The sequence below is a fragment of the Mastigoproctus giganteus genome, chromosome 5 (assembly GCF_048544385.1).
Source record: "Mastigoproctus giganteus isolate SK-2022 chromosome 5, ASM4854438v1, whole genome shotgun sequence".
Classification (NCBI taxonomy): domain Eukaryota; kingdom Metazoa; phylum Arthropoda; class Arachnida; order Uropygi; family Thelyphonidae; genus Mastigoproctus; species Mastigoproctus giganteus.
This window is the reverse complement of record NC_143579.1, coordinates 226,713,821-226,736,506: the sequence shown is the minus strand read 5'-3', so window position 1 is coordinate 226,736,506 and position 22,686 is coordinate 226,713,821. Positions and strand designations below refer to the sequence as shown.

Sequence of the window (22,686 nt, the reverse complement as noted above, 5' to 3'; positions counted from 1 at the left end):
GCAACGGACCACTAGTCGCACTTTGTCGCGAATGGGCTACAACAGCCACATTGCGTACCTTAGTAGTGGTTGTGCTTTTTTTTTTTTTTTTTTTTTTTGGCTGATGCTGAATAAGCTTGCTTTCTTGCATCACATGCCTCTACTAATGCTAATGCTTTGTTATCAATGAAGAACAAAAGAGCACGCCTCCTGTGGGCACAGCAACCCAGCACTGGACTATCGAGGATTGGAAAGCAGTTGCTTGGTCTGACAAGTCGACGTTCCTGGTGCATCATGTTGATGAAAGGCTCAGAATTTGGCGAAAACAACATGAATCCTTGGACCAGGGTGGGGAACAGTGTTATGGTGTGGGGAATGTTTTCTTGGCACACGTTGGGTCCATTGATACCCATAAATTCACGTCTGAATGCCACATTGTACCTAAACATCGTTGCTGACCAAGTGCATCCGTTCATGATGACAGTTTATCCTCAGTCAGATGGTTACTTTCAGCAGGATAATGCGCCGGTGCACAAAGCTCGAATCACTATGGAACGGTTCCAGGAACATGACAATGACTTTTTTTTGCTGCAGTGGCCCACTCAGTCACGGATCTCAATCCTATTGAACATCTTTGGGACGAGCTGGAAAGGGCTGTTCGCTGCAGGCATACACTTCCGTCGAATCTCAAGGGACTGCGTGACACACTCATGTCTACATGGTACTCCATTCCTGCACAACGTTTTCAGCATCTTGTTCAAACCATGCCTAGACGAATTCAGACTGTTTTGAAGGCTAAAAGAGGCTCAATACGCTACTAAGTAGGTGTACCTAATAAAGCGGCAGCACAGTGTATATTTTAAGGTCAGGGTGCCTGTTTCATGGAAAAACAATCCTGGAAAAGGGGGAAACCATTATGCTTCTGCTAAAGACAGACCGACATGGTCAAGGGTGAAAAAAACTCATAACAATTCTTCTCGTCTCTAGGCGATTTGAACATAGGTCTGTCCTGCATGACATGGAACCAGGGCCAAACCTACAGCATAGGAACCCGGGAATGAGAATTAATGTTGGGAAAAAGGAAGGTACGCAGGAAAACTCCTTGCCTGGATTCAGGTCTTAATCCTCTCCTTTTAATACCAGGTAGAAAAGGTCCAGTTCTCATCCCATCAATGACACCATGAACTTTTGTGCGCTTTTTTTCTCTCCGTGGCGGCCTTGTTTTTTTTTTTATAACGTGGCTCAGTTAGTCGTTCTCAGGCTAGAGTTGTATGGTTTTTACTTCCGGAGACTCAGGTTTTCGTCAAATAAACAGAAAATCTACCTCAGAACACATGTAGTTTACAGACATTTTACACGGAGAAATATGGTTTTAGTCGCTGATGCTCCAAAAATGCCAATACAACAACACTCAGTGGCTGAATTAGTCGGTCTCAGGCGTAGATAGCAAGGTTTTTTCCACAATCACTCGGGTTTTTCGTCCAACAGATAGACAAATCTACCAGAGAACACACGAAATTCACGAACATAATACATTTGGGCAGATGAATCAATATTCTGGGTGGCCCTAGTGTGATATTTATTTTTGCCTGCTTTCAAGAAGCTCCTTTCATGCGATTGGAGCCCTTTCGATTTCAGAGCCTCGGTAAAATTGCAACTGCTATGCCACCGAAAAAGAATGGTCCTTTAAAAGAAGTACATGAATAAAAGCCACGGCGAGATTAGTTAAGAGATACTTCTTCAGTAAGCATTTTTTTTTTTTTTTTTTTTTGGTAGAATCGCCTTCTTCCCACACCTCGTGGAAACGACCTAACTTCCAGTCCCGTCGATGAAGTAAGGAATTTTTATGGGCCTTTTTCACAACTTGGCTGAGTTAATCTGTCTCAGGCGAGGGTACCTTGATTTTAATTTTTTGTCCAGCAAACAAAAAATTAACCACAGAACACCTGTAAGCTATAGACAGTATATACGAGCAATACGGCCTTAATCGCCGATGCTCCTAAAACCTTACTACTGCATTTTATGTATATTGCTGGTTGTTGTGAAGAGAGAGGAAATTTCGGTGTTTTTTAACTGCAGCAAAGGTAAATACTCTCAAGCGAGACAGTTCATCCCCCCCCCCACTAAATATAATCGTTTTTCATCCAGTAAAATTCACTCCATATGGTATATATCAGTTCATTGATACAAAAAGTTTTTGGAGTAAGCAAGATGGACATATCGCCAATTATAATATCTTACTTAAATGAGGGCATCTCCAGCCATCTTGTTCTTCTTCTTTAGCTGCTATACTTAACAGTTTAGTTGTTTAATATCAATGGTGTATCATTATTAGCTTGAGCAATGGTGCAGCTTTTCTTTATGGCCATTTTTCTCTTCTCTTCCTTTTCTCCATCACTATTTTTCTCTTTTCGTTTTCGGATCCACAGATTTCAGTGCCCTGGCACAGTTGAACCGTCTCCACTCCAGGATGAAACAACACTGTTTGAGATGCAAAAGAAAGGAGGTAATGTAGGCCATCATGCAAGCATACACTGAACTAGGTTACATGAATTGCACTACTTGAATTTGAGCATCACGACTGGAACGCTTCCAGTTGATAAGTTTACTTATTCAAATTAAACTGAAAGCGTTTTGGCTGGAAAATTTAATTGAAAAAGGCTTTCTAAAATGTTAAGCCGATGATAGTAAATTAAAAATTGTTAATTGAGATCGTAAGAGTGATAAAGCTCAATATGTCCTACTAAAGATATTATTAAAAACTACAACAGGAAATCTCATACCTTTATGTAGGACTGGAATTCTCTCAACCCTCACAGTCGAAGGATTATGTGATTATATGAGTGATTCAAAATTGTAGAAGATTCCTACTCGTAGTGGCACCGCTTCTGATCAGTTATATCCGTACGTATGAATTTGTCCCTTGAAGTATGTATTCACAGGCTGATATGCATTTTGTGTGGGCTAAAAACCCGCAAAAACTCACGGGGAATGTTATGCTCCCTCCGCTGAGATCAGTTAACTATGGTCTCGGCTGAAAACAATTTTAAGTTTCCCGGTTATCAATGGAAATGGAACACAGATATCAAACAGGGCTCAGCGATGTATAGTGCCATGACATAAGTATCAGTTATTACATTTTCGTACAAATCAGGCATAACCTATTAGTGCATGGATTTCGAATTCGTGCAGGATTCCCGTCTGCACGCGTAGCACAGTGGTATCATGACTATCCTCCCAACATCGCGTGGAAAAGGCCCGGGTTCGAATCCCGTCGATGACGCGAGGAACTTTAATGGGGTTTTTTTTTTCCACTCCATGGCTGAGTTAGTCGGCGTAGATAGCAAGGTTTTCCCCCAGAAACTGGAGTTTTTCGTCCAGCAAAATAGACAAATCGACCTTAGAACACACGCAATTAACAGATATAAGACACACAGCATGGCAGATGAATTTAATTATTCGGGTGGAATAAATATAATAGTTTTTTTGCAGGACCTCGCTTTGTATTTTATTACTCTAAATAAAAAGCACTGCTCCAATGGAGTAGTATATTGCTTTTTATAATGGCAAATTGGGTTTTCTAGCAGGACTGAAACTACCAACTGGAACAGCTAGTTTTTAATGGATTATTGTAAGACGTGAGATCTTTATGTATTATGTATCATGGTGGTCAATCAAGTTGACTATCTGTACCTATTCTAATCTTAGGATCATGCAAGCTATAAATTGTATTTCGTTATAAACAGCATAAAGAGAATTCGTAATCATTGCAGTCACTATGATGTTGTAATTATTACTTTAAAAAAAAAAGGACTGAATCTCAGGGAGTCAATTTTTCTATAATGCATTTAAGATGCCCAGATGACATGTCCGAACAGTACTTGCCCAGAAGAAATCAGTGGGAAGGCTCATGCTGGCCATTTCGCATTCACCTCAAGTTAAGAAGAGATATTTGAAAATACTTATTTCAAAAGAAGTAATTGAAATGGGTTTTTCTCAAAGATTATCAAATTTTCACAAAAAAAGGGTACAGAAAGATTTGTTAACAAAAAGTACAATTGCATTAGGTCTCACTTTTTTGTGCCCTGTTTTTTTTTCAAGTATCTTTATTTTTTTCATTAACTATCGGTGTTAAGAGCTGGACGTGTCCTGGCCGTCCGAGAGGTTTGGGTATAGAGAAATGAGGAAAGATATCAAATAGATTATATAGTAGTAGGGAAGATGTAGAAATAGTGTGAATAATTCCCATGCATATCCAGGACCTGACATTGAAGCGGTCATTATTATTATTATTATTATTATTATTATTATTATTATTATTATTATTATTATTATTATTATTATTATTATCTACACGGTGCAAGGAAGCCTGAGGTTTATGCTGCACCAGCCAAAAAAAAAAAAAAAAATCCTGAGATGCCCTGAGAGAGAGAGAGAGAGAGAGAGAGAGAGAGAGAGAGAGAGAGAGAGAGAGAGAGAGAGAGAGAGTCAAAAGCAGAAGGAAATCACCAAGAAAGAGAAGAATGATGATATCCAGCTCAGGATCCTGAGTGTGCCAAGCCCATACTCACCAGGTGTGAAGCTCCTGGGGTTAATATTACATGGTTCCCCCACTGAAACTGTGCTCTTTTCTTTCAGAAAACAGACGAATCTATACAGAACACGCTCAATTTTCAGACATAATATACATGGTGTAACATGCTCTAAGTTGCAGATGCTCTACAGCAACAAAGACAACAGGCAGTATTGTGAAGTGAATGCTGTAGGTGAACTTATTCTGCATGTTGTGTGTTCCTTAACTGGTAGGAAAGAGGTTGTTTAATATCTGTATTAGCTAATCGAGACAGATGTAACAGAAACTGGGTGTGTCTACCAAGTACAACAATTTGTCCGTTCTTAAGAGAACTAAAAGGCATACGGCTTATACACGTGGAAAATGATAACTTAAAGCGAGGACAAACTGACGACTTGATTAATAAATATAAGATCATGCTGCAAAATGTCACCAGATTGGTAAAAACACTGTCTGCAAGCTACAGGCTAATATGATGAAAGCTTCGTGGATTCACTCGAGACGTGACGGACTCTGCAAAAAATGGGAAGTTTGTCATAGTTTGGACTGCCCTACTTAATAAAGAGATGTATTTTGTAAGGAAAGAATGCTCTTAAAAAGGAGAAGAGCCTTTCCTGATGTCATAAAGTATGCTTTCCTCAGTTCCATGGAACTGGTAATTGCGAATAGTGAAGTCTGGTTAATCTCAGAATAAGGGTATCGAAGAAAGTTGCACTTGCACCCGGTAGCGATCTCAGGATTTTCTAAAGGGAAGGGCTAAGGGAAGGTAAAACAGTTAAAGGTAGGAGCTAAAGCAATGTTTGGAAAATCACTAAGCTTTAATCGCCACGTAGAAGTTGAAAAATCCACTACATTATTTTGATCATAAGGGGACTTTAGCCCTTATTTGAATCCGCCACTACTTGCATCGAAATTACATACATACTGGATACTTTATAATTCTATAAAGGTTGAAAAAATAATGGAAACACCTTTCCAAATGAACACCAAAGTTTATTTTTCGATAGTGTTGTTGAACGTTGGATTAGTTGCCTGCAGAGGCCTTGCACTGAGTGTGGCCCAAAAATTCACTTATTTGAGGCTAGATCCTGGAATTATAATCAAAACAGGAGGAGATTTTTGGATGCAATGTGAGACAGTTGTAGCTGTCATACTGGAAAACCTGATGGAGAAGTTAAAAAATAATACAATTTAAAGGTCTAATGGAATCCATTTTAGATTTTTGTGAAGGAACCAAAAATCAAAGTTGTGCCTATAGTGAGAAACCTTTGTCTTTTTATGGAAATGTACTTAAGATTTGCGGATATATACTGCTTGGAAAAATTAACAGAATGCGTAGAAAACGTAGTGTAACTCGTGTAGCTTGGGATGAAGCGTGACAAAATTTGCTGTAGTGGTATACCATAGAATAATGATGAAACGAGGAGGCAGCGAGAAAATTCGCACAGGAATAAGGGACATTTATAGGGGTTGTATAAGAATTGCCAAAGAAGTCATAAGATGTAAGGTGCTCGAAAACTATGGACACACGACATTAGTACGGTATATGATCCCTTCAACAGCTACAGGCCCGTTTAGCTGTTCAATCTGTGAACTCTGGTTCGAGCTGTGAACCATGTTTGGTATAAGGGTGTCTAGAAGATTCTGTGGCAAAATATCCTCTTCTTCCACCAGTGCAGACCTTAGCTCACCAAGTGACAGATGTGTTAGCTGTCGGCGCGTAATGCGACGCCCAAGGCTATTCTTTCGCCACTCGAGCTCTGTGTGCAGTGGCGTTGTCGTGCCTAAAAAGAAAATCTGTGCCAACCGCACACCTAAAAATTCGCACATAGGGTTTTCGAGGATCTGTTTTCGCAGCAGTTACTGTATCCCTATCAAAAACGTGAAGAGAGGTGCGGCAATTGATCATTATACTGGCCCTCAAAAGGACACCGCTTGCACCGTAATTGTCCCTTTTTCTGATGTTGGAGAGATTGCACCGCGTTCCTCGTTGTCCCCAGATGAGCTAGCGTCTAAAATCTGTTTGTACCCAAAAACGGGACTAATCAGCGAACAGAACCATACCCATTTGTCAGGATTGCTCCAAGTTACATGTTCATCACACCAATGTCCACGAGCTCTGCGGTGGTTTGGGGTTAACTGGATACAAACAACTGGCTTCCTTGCATAGTCCACTTGAATTGAGCCTTCTTAAGACAATCCAGTTGGAAATGTTTTCACCTGTGGCCGCAGCAACCTCAAGAGACCATTGATGACAGAATGTCATAGGGTTTCGACTCTCTGTTATAACCAGATAGCAGTGTGTTCTGGCTTACCTTGCCCTCGGGCGAACTTGACCAGCTCTTCTTGTAATGGTTCATGTCTCCTGAAACTGCTTCCATAATGTCGAGAGGACGCTGCATGACATTAAGCCAATGTGCACCTCTGCCTGTGACTTCCGGGCTTCAAGTGGTTCAACGGCCTGCCATCTCAAAGAACCATCTAAATGACGATGACTTGCCACCCAGAGTACTGGAGACGTGGCTGTCCCACTAAGCAAGACAAAAAAATGGTGGGAATGAAGTGATATAATCCCCGTGTTTTTATTAGCATGAATAATTTTCATAATATGCGGCTTTGTAAAGTGGTAGATCGATTTCTATTGGATACTCGGAATTGGCATGCCAGGATGCCTATTATTATCAAATATTCGCCTTCAGCCACACTGTTCACAGTAAAATATTCAAGAAAACATTTTGTTCTGTTAATTTCGTCCAGCAGTGTAGTTGCAGTTTTAGAGCAGACAGAAAGGAATTCACATTTGAATTTGATCCATCTCATTATTCAGTACTCAGCCAGAAGATATTTTATTTGGTTGAATCAAAGAAAACAGCTAAAGCGTAAGTAATATTTGGAACAGATAATTCTAGATAATTTTTGTGTATCAATAATTCACACAGTAGTAAATATTGCATTTAACTGAGAAATTGTTATTAGCATTGGAATGAGTAACTGCCAGATTTGTATGTGGTTGTTTTGCAATGAAGCACTTCAACTGTTAAGCATTTAGAAACCGAACAAAAGTTATGTTATATATCATAGGTATGTATAGTCTGTGGACCTCTGGAGACCTCAAAAAGCCCCAAGAGTCAGTGAAAAGGCAATTAGGTCAGGTTTTATGTGCGTTAAGCACTAAAACATTTAACGGTGAGGCGTCAGTATATTTTGTCTGTAATTGTGTGCATCTTCTGAACGGTATGTTTGTTGTTCGATGATGAAAAATTGATATTACATCAGGAAAAAAAAAATAAGAATGAAAATAAGTCGCTCTCGGGTGACTAGCCCAGCCATGTTGAAAAAAAAATAAATAAATAAAAATAAATCATAAATATTACTCGAGTCATCGTCGGGATTCAAACAACCCGGTGAGGACATTGATTATAAACACTTTACTACCCTTGAGGATTTGAGAAGGTGGAAGCTCCTCATTATGTACACGAATAAGTTAATTTTTTTTTTTTTCCCAGTTCAAGCATTTCCGGAAGCCTAGATACAAGCAATTGTGTATCGTTATTGTAAGGTTTTAGGAGCATTATTGACTAAAGCCATATTGCTCCGCGTATATTGTCTGTAAATTGCGTGTTTTCTGGGGTCGATTTTCTGTTTGCTGGACGAAAACCCAGAGTGTCTGGGAGAAAAACCATGCTACCCTCGCCTGAGACCGACTAACTCTGCCAAGTTGGGAAAAAGGCCCATAAAAATTCCTCATGTCATCGATGGGACTCGAACTCCGATCGTTTTAAACCAGTGTGGGGAGGACAGTCTAATCCTGGGGGCTCACATCTGGTGAGTATGGGCTTGGCACACCCAGGGTCCCGAGCTGGATATCATCATTCTTCTCTTTCTTGGTGATTCCCTTCTACTTTTCATAAGCCTCAGGCTTCCTTGCACCACATGGCTATTAATAATAATAATAATAATAATAATAATAATAATAATAATAATAATACCAACCATGCTGTCCACGAGGACATTGTGTTTCGAGGGGACTGCGTCCAGAAGATAAGCGGATAGAAAATTCAAAATCTGCCCTTCTAAAGGGCTAATTTAAAAGTGTTAGAAATAAGTTTGCTTCTCGATCACAATGTTTTATTATTGAGAACACTAAACAAAATGACATTGTATTTTGGGTGCTCGCACGTAGGAATGAATATGGGTCCTGGGATGAAAAAAGTTTGCGTAACTCTGTTACAGACACGAAATGTGTTATAAATACAGTACACAAATTATACTTTTTTCTCATTTGCTTTTAACAGTGATTTCAGTTGATAATTATCATTCATAGATGGCGCCATTAGTGAATCCCTAAAAGTGGTGGATTTGTGTGACCTTGCAAGGACACCTCTAACTTTAAGTGTTTGGGATAAGATATACTTCACGGAGATCAGTAGGTCAAGTTGGAAGTTTAGTGTTTTACTGGTGAACAGTAGGAAAAGAAGCACACTGAACATTTTTCTTTAATTGTACTTGACCACGTAGTAATATAAAATAGCTTTTTATTTTTTTTTGAAATCAGATTGTTTCCGGTACTTTTCTGTTCTAATATTAGCATAAATTGGATACCATGAGTTTAACTTGTACTACAGTTAAAATCAACCCCTTTGAAGGTCAAAAACCTGGGACAAGTGGGCTGAGAAAAGCAGTGGGAGTTTTCAAGCAGGACCATTACACAGAAAATTTTGTGCAATGTATTCTTTCTGCTATGGGCGACAGTTTACCCGGTTGCACACTTGTTGTTGGTGGGGATGGACGGTACTATGGCAAAGAAGCAGTGGATAAAATAATAAAGATTTGTGCGGCAAATAAGGTAAGTTAGATTGGTTTTCCTTTTGGTCTTAGAGAATGAGTATTCAGATCGTTGCCATCTAACTAGTGTGTATCTGATTTAGTTATTTCTTTTGAGGAAAAGTCACTGAATGCATTAAGATTAATGAAGCGTGCTTGAAGATAAGTATTTGTAAAATGTCCTCTACAGAGCACTTATCAAGTAAAAGTTACTGAGTTGATAACGTTCTATATACGTAGTTTTATATGGACTCTTGAATTTCTGTTCATTCCAATTATTTGGGCTCCTCGCGCATCTTCCATGCGTGCTACGAGCGTGTGAAAGATGGGGAGACTTCTTGCGGCCAGTTCAAGATGATCAGGGCTCGAAATGGAAAATTTTACATAACTCGTTAATAAAATACTTATTTTGAATAGCCGAATATGTACATACCGATGTGTATGATGAACTGGATCTGCGTTCGGGTACTCAGGTCATAGCCTACTAAGTATTCTAGTAGATATGCCCCATCCATTTCGGTGCCCTTGAAGATGATGGAAATTGTTTTACTCTCTCCTCCGTTTCCCTCCCCATATAGAAAAATAGACCATCTGTCGGAACCGAAAACTAACCACCCAGGTGGGTGGGTTAATAAATTTAGTGCACAACAACAGAGGTACTGAACATCCAAAAAAATACAATGGAATGTCCGAAGAAAGAAGTGAAATTGTATGTTTAAATATTAATATTTATAGGAGGAAGTCTTACCTTGTAATCAGGCGCAGGCGGGGGGGGGGAGAAGCGTGAATCCAACTTTAGATTAGAAACCTTAACATTTTGGTTCGGGAGTGGGGTTTCCATAAAATTTCGGTGGGTAGTAGAGGTTTGCAATATATTTCATGATATTAAGTAATTACTTATTTTGGGCTTCAGTCTTTAGTGTAGAATAATAAAATATCACAGTGTATTTTGTATTTTGAATGATTTATTTTAAAAATAAATATGCAAATATGCATAATTTGTTATCATTTATATAAAAACTAGCTTTTATAGCTTTTAGTTGGGAATAAGAGACTAATTTCAAGAAATTAGTCTCTTATTCCCAACTTTCATTCATAAAGATTCATTAAACATGAATTTATAATAAAAATTGGAGTGATTCTGTGTTTCAAAATGATATGCAAATTAAAATGTACAACATATGTATTTTCCATAATCAAATAGGATAAATCTGAATGAGAGGTGACAAGTCCATAAATAAAACAAATTTATTTGAAGAAAATTCTGAGAAATTCATTATTAAATTATATAATTAGCAAAAACAAAAAATTAAGGAATATAAACTAAATGCATTAGCATTAGTAGGAGTAAATGATGCAAGAAAGCAAGCTTATACAGAATCAGCTAAAAAAAAAAAAAAAAAAAAAAAAAAACCTTCCCATTTCACTTCTCCATTCCCTACAGTAGTGTGTATATTTCTTCATTGAATTTATTTCAGCTATCAACTTCCATAACAACAGATGGAAGTTTGTTGCAGCAAATAACCATGTGCTGGCTAAAGGTAAACTTCTGTACATGTATTCTGCAGCCTACCTTCAGTTTGAATATGTGCATGGTCTGAGCAAGAGGAAGAATCCCATCAGCATTGAATTTGCTCAATCGATTCAAAGCCATAATCACCTCAATCAGATCACCTTGCAGGTGCCTATTTTCTAGATGCTGCAATTAGCAGAACTGAAACCTTTCTTGGTTGGTAAGGGCACTCTTTTTTTTTTTTTTTTTTTTTTTTCCCTCTCTCCACTCGCCAATCTTGTTGCCCTTCTCTGTACTCGTTCCAGCAGCTCTACATCCTTCCTAAAATGAGGCTTCCAGACCTGTATGCTGTACTCAAGACATGACCTGACCATTACCTTATACAATGGAATAATCACATCCTTATCCTTACTAGTAAAATTATTATTATTAGCCATATGGTGCAAGGAAGCCTGAGGCTTATGCTGCACCAGCCAAAAAAAAAAAAAAAAAAAAAAACTTAATAGTATGAAATAGTGTTTCGTTAGCATTCATTTGTTTTTCATTTTCCACTACCCAGAGTGGAGTGCCACACAGTTGGTATGTTACTGTGGGATTTCTACTTTCCTATATGGCATTTGTCAAATTTCAGTTGCCACTTCTCAGCCTATGTGCCTAACTTTACTAGATCCTGTTTCAGTAGCACATTGCCATTACTGTCATTAATAACCCTGCCAACCTTTGTATCGTCTGCAAACCTGGACATTAAGCATAATATGCCTTTCATTAATTAATATCATAGATAAATTTAGAAAACAATAGTGGGCCCAACACTGATCCCTGGGTAACTCCACTGATAACATTAGTCCATGAAGAGCAGTGTTCATTGATTATCAATCTCTGTTTTCTCCCTCAACCATCCCTTTATTCATAGCAGTAACTTGCCCTTAATGCCATGCTGTTCCTGTTTGTACAGCAGTCTTTTATGTGTAAGAGTATGAAAAGCTTTCCTGAAATTCAAGTATATGATATCAAAATTATTTTTTGCATTCAATTTCTTTGATTTGATACTATGATACATCATAGTATCAAATCAAATTGGTCAGACAAGATTTTCTCTTAACAAACCCATTCTGTACTGAAGTATAACTGCAGTGTTGTCTAGATGATCCTACATTACTTCCTTAACTAGTGACTCCATTATTTTTCCTGGAACAGAAGTTTAACTAATAGATTTGTAATTACTTGTGTCACCCTTTGATCCCCCTTTGTGAATTGGGGGTACATTTGCACATCTCCAGTCTTAGGCACCCCCCTGAATCCAAGGATACTGCCATAATTATGGCTTAGGGTTTGCTTACCTGCCTTGCTTGCCTCCCTTCACATAATTGGATAGATTCCATCCACCCCAGTTGCCTTTCTTATATTTCTATCAGCAAGCATAAATTGTTTAATTATAAAATAATTTATGGATTTTGGGGCATATTTCTTAATCACCATTTGTTGGAAAGAGCTTAAATTGTAGAATATTTATACTTTAAACATCTACTTGTGATATCCAATATTAAATTACCAGGTGCAGAAGGACTATTATTAGGATAAATTAAACAGTTGATTAAAGCATGTTGTTTGGGATGTCCATTTATCTCTTTAATTAAAGCCTTCAAGAAAAATGTTCATTAAGGATTAATTTGTCAGCTGATGTGTAGTGGGGCTCTGCTTTTCATGAGAATATAACCTTTTCTATTGCCTGTTGCTCTTACAGAGTGAGTATGGCTTGGGTAGTTAATGATGTGTGTGTGTGTGACACCACATTGTGTTAAAACAGAAAAAAAAAGAAGAAAAAAAAGTGCACCACGGCCACACTTGAAAAAAAAAAAATTCTCAAGGTTACTCACCAAGTGACCTTGAGGATTTTTTTCCTCCCTGCTATAACTACCCAACAGTGGTCTTTCAGCTGTTAGTTCATCAAAAAAAGTATAGATCAAGGTGACATGAGCAGTGAAGTCACATCAAACTGTCATTTTTCCCAGGTAGCACAATTTATGTACACAGCACCCAAAAAAATGCATCGTGTTTTGTTTATCAGTTCCAGATTTAGGCATAGGCAATGGCTTGGATCTCATTGTTGCTTCTTTTAAGGATTAAGATGCATAATTACATATTTTGCAGCATGAATTTCACATGCTGAATTGAATCATGCCCACGGGGTGTTGTGCCTTTACTCATCCTTTTCTCATCCTTTTCAAGTTTAGTGTTTTACTGGTGAACAGTAGGAAAAGAAGCACACTGAACATTTTTCTTTAATTGTACTTGACCACGTAGTAATATAAAATAGCTTTTTATTTTTTTTTGAAATCAGATTGTTTCCGGTACTTTTCTGTTCTAATATTAGCATAAATTGGATACCATGAGTTTAACTTGTACTACAGTTAAAATCAACCCCTTTGAAGGTCAAAAACCTGGGACAAGTGGGCTGAGAAAAGCAGTGGGAGTTTTCAAGCAGGACCATTACACAGAAAATTTTGTGCAATGTATTCTTTCTGCTATGGGCGACAGTTTACCCGGTTGCACACTTGTTGTTGGTGGGGATGGACGGTACTATGGCAAAGAAGCAGTGGATAAAATAATAAAGATTTGTGCGGCAAATAAGGTAAGTTAGATTGGTTTTCCTTTTGGTCTTAGAGAATGAGTATTCAGATCGTTGCCATCTAACTAGTGTGTATCTGATTTAGTTATTTCTTTTGAGGAAAAGTCACTGAATGCATTAAGATTAATGAAGCGTGCTTGAAGATAAGTATTTGTAAAATGTCCTCTACAGAGCACTTATCAAGTAAAAGTTACTGAGTTGATAACGTTCTATATACGTAGTTTTATATGGACTCTTGAATTTCTGTTCATTCCAATTATTTGGGCTCCTCGCGCATCTTCCATGCGTGCTACGAGCGTGTGAAAGATGGGGAGACTTCTTGCGGCCAGTTCAAGATGATCAGGGCTCGAAATGGAAAATTTTACATAACTCGTTAATAAAATACTTATTTTGAATAGCCGAATATGTACATACCGATGTGTATGATGAACTGGATCTGCGTTCGGGTACTCAGGTCATAGCCTACTAAGTATTCTAGTAGATATGCCCCATCCATTTCGGTGCCCTTGAAGATGATGGAAATTGTTTTACTCTCTCCTCCGTTTCCCTCCCCATATAGAAAAATAGACCATCTGTCGGAACCGAAAACTAACCACCCAGGTGGGTGGGTTAATAAATTTAGTGCACAACAACAGAGGTACTGAACATCCAAAAAAATACAATGGAATGTCCGAAGAAAGAAGTGAAATTGTATGTTTAAATATTAATATTTATAGGAGGAAGTCTTACCTTGTAATCAGGCGCAGGCGGGGGGGGGGAGAAGCGTGAATCCAACTTTAGATTAGAAACCTTAACATTTTGGTTCGGGAGTGGGGTTTCCATAAAATTTCGGTGGGTAGTAGAGGTTTGCAATATATTTCATGATATTAAGTAATTACTTATTTTGGGCTTCAGTCTTTAGTGTAGAATAATAAAATATCACAGTGTATTTTGTATTTTGAATGATTTATTTTAAAAATAAATATGCAAATATGCATAATTTGTTATCATTTATATAAAAACTAGCTTTTATAGCTTTTAGTTGGGAATAAGAGACTAATTTCAAGAAATTAGTCTCTTATTCCCAACTTTCATTCATAAAGATTCATTAAACATGAATTTATAATAAAAATTGGAGTGATTCTGTGTTTCAAAATGATATGCAAATTAAAATGTACAACATATGTATTTTCCATAATCAAATAGGATAAATCTGAATGAGAGGTGACAAGTCCATAAATAAAACAAATTTATTTGAAGAAAATTCTGAGAAATTCATTATTAAATTATATAATTAGCAAAAACAAAAAATTAAGGAATATAAACTAAATGCATTAGCATTAGTAGGAGTAAATGATGCAAGAAAGCAAGCTTATACAGAATCAGCTAAAAAAAAAAAAAAAAAAAAAAAAAACCTTCCCATTTCACTTCTCCATTCCCTACAGTAGTGTGTATATTTCTTCATTGAATTTATTTCAGCTATCAACTTCCATAACAACAGATGGAAGTTTGTTGCAGCAAATAACCATGTGCTGGCTAAAGGTAAACTTCTGTACATGTATTCTGCAGCCTACCTTCAGTTTGAATATGTGCATGGTCTGAGCAAGAGGAAGAATCCCATCAGCATTGAATTTGCTCAATCGATTCAAAGCCATAATCACCTCAATCAGATCACCTTGCAGGTGCCTATTTTCTAGATGCTGCAATTAGCAGAACTGAAACCTTTCTTGGTTGGTAAGGGCACTCTTTTTTTTTTTTTTTTTTTTTTTTTCCTCTCTCCACTCGCCAATCTTGTTGCCCTTCTCTGTACTCGTTCCAGCAGCTCTACATCCTTCCTAAAATGAGGCTTCCAGACCTGTATGCTGTACTCAAGACATGACCTGACCATTACCTTATACAATGGAATAATCACATCCTTATCCTTACTAGTAAAATTATTATTATTAGCCATATGGTGCAAGGAAGCCTGAGGCTTATGCTGCACCAGCCAAAAAAAAAAAAAAAAAAAAAAACTTAATAGTATGAAATAGTGTTTCGTTAGCATTCATTTGTTTTTCATTTTCCACTACCCAGAGTGGAGTGCCACACAGTTGGTATGTTACTGTGGGATTTCTACTTTCCTATATGGCATTTGTCAAATTTCAGTTGCCACTTCTCAGCCTATGTGCCTAACTTTACTAGATCCTGTTTCAGTAGCACATTGCCATTACTGTCATTAATAACCCTGCCAACCTTTGTATCGTCTGCAAACCTGGACATTAAGCATAATATGCCTTTCATTAATTAATATCATAGATAAATTTAGAAAACAATAGTGGGCCCAACACTGATCCCTGGGTAACTCCACTGATAACATTAGTCCATGAAGAGCAGTGTTCATTGATTATCAATCTCTGTTTTCTCCCTCAACCATCCCTTTATTCATAGCAGTAACTTGCCCTTAATGCCATGCTGTTCCTGTTTGTACAGCAGTCTTTTATGTGTAAGAGTATGAAAAGCTTTCCTGAAATTCAAGTATATGATATCAAAATTATTTTTTGCATTCAATTTCTTTGATTTGATACTATGATACATCATAGTATCAAATCAAATTGGTCAGACAAGATTTTCTCTTAACAAACCCATTCTGTACTGAAGTATAACTGCAGTGTTGTCTAGATGATCCTACATTACTTCCTTAACTAGTGACTCCATTATTTTTCCTGGAACAGAAGTTTAACTAATAGATTTGTAATTACTTGTGTCACCCTTTGATCCCCCTTTGTGAATTGGGGGTACATTTGCACATCTCCAGTCTTAGGCACCCCCCTGAATCCAAGGATACTGCCATAATTATGGCTTAGGGTTTGCTTACCTGCCTTGCTTGCCTCCCTTCACATAATTGGATAGATTCCATCCACCCCAGTTGCCTTTCTTATATTTCTATCAGCAAGCATAAATTGTTTAATTATAAAATAATTTATGGATTTTGGGGCATATTTCTTAATCACCATTTGTTGGAAAGAGCTTAAATTGTAGAATATTTATACTTTAAACATCTACTTGTGATATCCAATATTAAATTACCAGGTGCAGAAGGACTATTATTAGGATAAATTAAACAGTTGATTAAAGCATGTTGTTTGGGATGTCCATTTATCTCTTTAATTAAAGCCTTCAAGAAAAATGTTCATTAAGGATTAATTTGTCAGCTGATGTGTAGTGGGGCTCTGCTTTTCATGAGAATATAACCTTTTCTATTGCCTGTTGCTCTTACAGAGTGAGTATGGCTTGGGTAGTTAATGATGTGTGTGTGTGTGACACCACATTGTGTTAAAACAGAAAAAAAAAGAAGAAAAAAAAGTGCACCACGGCCACACTTGAAAAAAAAAAAATTCTCAAGGTTACTCACCAAGTGACCTTGAGGATTTTTTTCCTCCCTGCTATAACTACCCAACAGTGGTCTTTCAGCTGTTAGTTCATCAAAAAAAGTATAGATCAAGGTGACATGAGCAGTGAAGTCACATCAAACTGTCATTTTTCCCAGGTAGCACAATTTATGTACACAGCACCCAAAAAAATGCATCGTGTTTTGTTTATCAGTTCCAGATTTAGGCATAGGCAATGGCTTGGATCTCATTGTTGCTTCTTTTAAGGATTAAGATGCATAATTACATATTTTGCAGCATGAATTTCACATGCTGAATTGAATCATGCCCACGGGGTGTTGTGCCTTTACTCATCCTTTTCTAACTATTGGAGAAATTATAATGCAAAGTCAAGATACATACTGTAGTCATCTGCTTTATAGCTTAAATCTAGAAGATTTTATGTGGAAATATGCTAGGTGCTTTTGTTTTAGTAGTTGCAGATGGTGCAAGGAAGCAAGCTTACATATATAGCATCAGGCAAAAAAAAAAAAAAAACCACACACCACCCACATCTGTCCATCCCCCATTAATAATTATTAGATGGGATGAACAGATTATGTGATAATGTTTAGACACATTATAATCTGTATAACACTTTAAATTTATTCAAACTACTCACTTCTACAACACAAAATGGTACTTTGTTCAAAATATCACTTACTCTCTGGCTGAAAGCAAATTTGTCCTGCAGTCATCAATTTTCAGTTTAAATTTATGCACCCTTATACGTGTCATCTGTGAGAGAATAAGGATACCTCAGTATATAGTTTACACAATCCATTTAAAGCCTTAAAACACTTCAATCTGGTCTGCTCACAAGTGCCTGCTTTCCAGATTCTGCAATTGCAAAACTGAAGTCTTTCTTGTCAAGAGTACCCTTTTCTGCCTTTGATTAATCTTATACAAAGAGCCTTCTGTAATCTGAATATGGTCACCTCTCACTAACAAGAAATGGTAATTTCACTAGCAGTGTCCTTTGGATTTCTACCCTTCTGCACAAAGTTATCCTTTACAGTCTATTGCATGTGCTGTTCGTGCCCTTGAACTGTTCACACCTTTCCCAGAACATGAACAGTGGTAGAAGTTATGCATACTTTGATGTACCCTTATTTCAACTTCAGCATGATATCGCTGCATGTACCAATGTCTTAATAAATTGCAATATTGCACCCATATAAGTATCACTGAGAATAAATTAGCATTAGTAGAGGCATACAATGCAAGAAAGCAAGCTTATGCAGCATCGGCCAAAAAAAAGAAAAAACCCTCCCATTTCACCCATCCATTTGTTCCAAATGCCAGTCCAACTCAGCCCTAAATTTATCTAGGCTATCAACTTTCATAACAAAAGATGGAAGTCTGTTCCACCAATCAACCACCCGCTGGCTAAAGGCAAGTTTCCACACATCTATTCTACAACTGTCTTTCCTCACTTTGAATCTATGACTCCTCAGGTTCTTAATCTGAGCAAGAGGAAGAATCCCATCAGCATTCAGCTTGCTCAACCCATTCAAGGCCTTATACAGCTCAATCAGATCACCTCGCAGGTGCCTATTCTCCAGGCACTGCAATTTGCAGAATTTAAGCCTTTCTTGGTAAGAGCACCCCTTTGTTCCCCTCACCAATCTTGTTGCCCTTCTTTGTACTCTTTCTAGCAATTCTACATCCTTCCTAAAATGAGGTCTCCAGACCTGTACACAGTACTCTAGGTGTGGCCTGACCATTGCCTTGTACAACGGGATAATCACTTCCCTGTCCCTGCTAGCAAAATTCCTATATATCATTGACAAGACTTCATGACCTGCCCTGGCAGCCCATCTGCACTGCTCAGCAAAGTTCATATTTGACTGCACAATTACCCCCAGGTCTTTTTCACTTTCTACTTCCCTGAGTGTAGTACCATACAGTTTGTACATTTCTCTTGGGTTATTGCCACCCATATGCAGTACTTGGCATTTGTCAATGTTAAACTTCAGTTTCCACTTCTCAGCCCATTTGCCCAACTTATCTAGATCTAGTTGGAGTAGCATATTGTCTTTACTGTCATTAAAAACCCTGCCAACCTTTGTATCATCTGCAAACTTGGACATTAATTCTGATATACCTTCATCAATATCATTGATGAATACACAAAACAACAATGGACCCAGCACCAAACCCTGGGGAACTCCACTAATAACATTTGTCCATGAAGAGCAGTGTCCATTGATTACCACTCTCTGTTGTCTCCCACTCAACCATCCTTTTATCCATTGTAGCAACTTACCCTTAATGCCATACCTCTCCAATTTGTACAGCAGTCTTCCATGTGCAACAGTATCAAAAGCTTTCCTGAAATCCAAGTATATGACATCAAAATTAATTTTGACATTCAGTTCCTTTGTGACCACATCATAGTATCCAATCAAATTGGTCAGACAAGACCTCCCTTTAACAAACCCATGCTGTGTCTTAACCATTACTGCAGTCTTGTCTAGATGATCCTGCAATGCTTCTTTAACCAGTGACTCCATTATTTTCTCCAGAACGCAAGTTAAATTAACAGGTCTATAGTTACTTGTCACCTTTTGAACCCTCTTTTTGAATTGGTGATACATTTGCACACCTGCAGTCCATGGGACCTCTCTTGAGTTCAAGGAAGCTCTCATAATTATGGCTAAGTGTTTGCTTACTTCCTTTGCTGCCTCCTTTAATATAACTGGATAGATCTTATCCACCCCCAGGTGCCTTCCTTATGTTTAACTTCAAAAATTTCTCCTCCACTTTGCTCTCAGTTATTACAAAATTACTTAGCTCCCTGTTAGAGTTTGATAAACTTTTGGCATTCCCCTCATTGAATAACTCCTCATGTGTGAATGTAGATGCAAAATACTCATTGTTTATCAGCTACCTGAGCATCATCAACAGTCAACCCATCTTGTTAAGTGGTCCAATTTGATTCATCCCTTTCCTTCTAGAGTTTACATAAGTAAAGAACTCTTTTGCTGTTTTTCTTTGCATCCTTTACCAAAGATTTCTCGTAATCTGCCTTCCCCTACCTAACCTCTTTTGTGACTTGATTACAGACAATCTTATATCTGCCATAGGCTTCTGTGTCATCTGATAATTTATATGCATCCCATACATTTTTATTCTCTGCCATGAGCCTCATTAATTCATCTGACATCCATTTAGGCCTGGACCTTGAACAGTATTTCTTAGTTGGAATGAAAAGCCTAGCCTCCAAGATTAAGTCCCTGAAGGCTTCCCATTTAGAATTCAACGTTGATAACATCATCAGTTTATCCCACTGTACAGAATTTAAAAATTGTCTGAGACCCCTGTAGTCACCTTTATGAAAGAAAAAGCCCTTCCCTTTAGCCTTGATAGTAGTTACATCTTTAAGTAATTCCCGTATTAGTACATAAAGAGCAACATAAATGATTGTTGCTCTTTATGAATGTTAATAAATTATATTATTGGGTTATCCTGCATATGGCTGAACAAATTCAAACTGCAATTATGCAAATCTAACATGGATATCTTGAGCACATGTCTAATATAGGAATATTTCATATTTTCAATTCTTTCCATCAAATCTAACTCTTTTCACATAATCAATGTCTTTGGCTTCCTGTTGATATACCCTGGAAGTTCATGGTGCCCTCAGTATTGCTGTGCTTGTCACAGGCAGTTCCTCGTATTTTGTGATACTACAGAGCTTCAGCTCCTTGTTCTAGCAGTTCTGTCCTGGGAAGTTAGTTACTTGTGGTGCAAGCTTTTCTTAGTCAAGTACCTGGTTCTTACAGAATCTGGGATGTAGAATCTTGAATTTGGTGTTGTAAGGATTTCCTTACTCACCATTATTTGATTTGTAATTAACATGGTTTGCTCTAGCCATCCTAATTGATAATGCTCTGTACTTTTAAATGGGCTGACAATTATTTATAACCTGGACTTGTGTGTGTGGCTTTAATTTGTCATTTTAGACGATCTAACCGCCCTGGAATTTTCCAAAAACAGGAGAGGGAGTAAATTGTAATTACCCAAATTATCTGTAAATTAAACAGCAGCATTGCCAAATTTTGGCAAAAATTGATTAATACGATAAATAAATTAAAAAAAAAATCTTTCCATCAAATATTTTGAGGGATGTAAGGCTTGAAACCCACAGTTAGTTATTTTATAATCACCATATGATTATACAGTATAAATCTATGGAAAATGCATAGATGAAGTATGTTACATATACACAAAGGATAATATACAAAAACTTATCGTATACCTACAAACTGGGTGACTTTTTCTGGGGTTAGCCACCCAAATTGAAAGGAAAAAACAACAATAAGGAGTTCTCTGTTTCTGTAATAATCAATGTGCACTAAAGCAATGTCAATTTTGAGGTTATATAATAAATGATAGAATTTTGGAAAATATATAATAGAAATTTTGAGGTTTTATAACAAATAATAGAATTTCAAATTATCCAAGATATAATTGAAATTAAGAAACATCGATATTATGTAGTGCATAGTGCACATTGATTATCATTGACCCAACAGAGAAAAAGGGTATGAATTAGGAAAATTAAAACATTATTCTCTCTATTGCTTTATTCTTGACTTAATTTTCAACTTAGTATCCTGTGTTCTCAGTCAGATCAACAATAACCAATCTGCACTATGCATTGTATAATATTGATATTTCTTAATTTTTATTATATTTTAGGTAATTTGAAATTCTATTATTTGCTATATAACCTCAGAATTTCTATTATATTTTATATTATCCTAAATTCTGTCATTTATTATATAACCTTAAAATTGATTTTGCCTTAGTACATATTGATTATTACAGAGAACCCCTTAAAGTTGTTTTTTGCTTTCAATTTGGGAGGTTGACCCCAGAAGAAGTCACACACATTATAGGTATACAATGATAAGTTTTTGTATATTATCCTTTGTGTATATGTAAATGTATGTTTCTTAATATAATTCTCTTAATATAATTTTCCACATAAATTAATAATATGGTATATATTACATCATGGGTGTAGTGTATCTATCGCCATCACAATGGCATTAGTCCATAAATTCAGTGTATTAATGATTATCAACCTACCATTTACTCATTTAATATAAGGCCGCCGTAGCCTAGTAGTCAGGCGCGCGGGTGCATAAGTACATGTGCCTTGAGTGACCAGGGTTCAAGTCCGTGACTACTGAATACGGTGCTGTTTCTTGTATTCTGTCTATCTTGTGAACTCCTCTGACTGTTTGGTCATCCCGGAGTATAAACAGAAAATTTATTTATTATTTATATAACTAAAAACCCCATCTAACGGCTATTGTTAGTAGTTAAGTGTGGACAGTTGAGCATCAGTAGTTAAGTGTAGACATAGTCTACACAAGGGGTGGCCATTGAGTCGATCGTGGACTTAATTTCAGTTGATCACGACGAATTTTAAATATACAGTCATTCCTCAATTTGTGCACTTGTGCAATGAAATTTTTTGAGATGGTAGATCGTGGCACATTTTGAAGAAAAAAAGTAGATCGCATCACAAATTAAGTTGTCCACTCCTGGTCTACACTAAGTATGGGGTGAAAAACCAGCATATTGTTTAAATGTATTTTATTCTTTGTTGAAATAAATTTATTATTTTTATTTATTATTGTTTTTCTTTTATCTTCAGAATTTTTCTAAATGCGGTAGAACCCAGATAAGAAATTCCCGCATAAGAAGTTTTCCCCTGTTAAGAAACCAAACTAGGTTTGGTTTCTTAAGTTCCAATTTCAAC

At 37.1% G+C, this 22,686-nt stretch overlaps 1 protein-coding gene across 2 annotated transcripts in view; it reads left to right on the top strand.

Annotated features, from left to right (window-relative positions):
* Positions 1 to 13,130: 13,130 nt before the first annotated feature.
* Positions 13,131 to 22,686, top strand: part of Pgm1 (phosphoglucose mutase 1) — a 249,861-nt gene continuing 240,305 nt past the window's right edge. For both annotated transcript variants that reach the window (XM_090374440.1, XM_090374439.1), the window contains exon 1: positions 13,131 to 13,521. In XM_090374440.1, the coding sequence (XP_090230566.1) occupies positions 13,279 to 13,521 (243 nt within the window). In that variant the 5' untranslated portion in view covers positions 13,131 to 13,278. The remainder of the gene's footprint in view (positions 13,522 to 22,686) is intronic.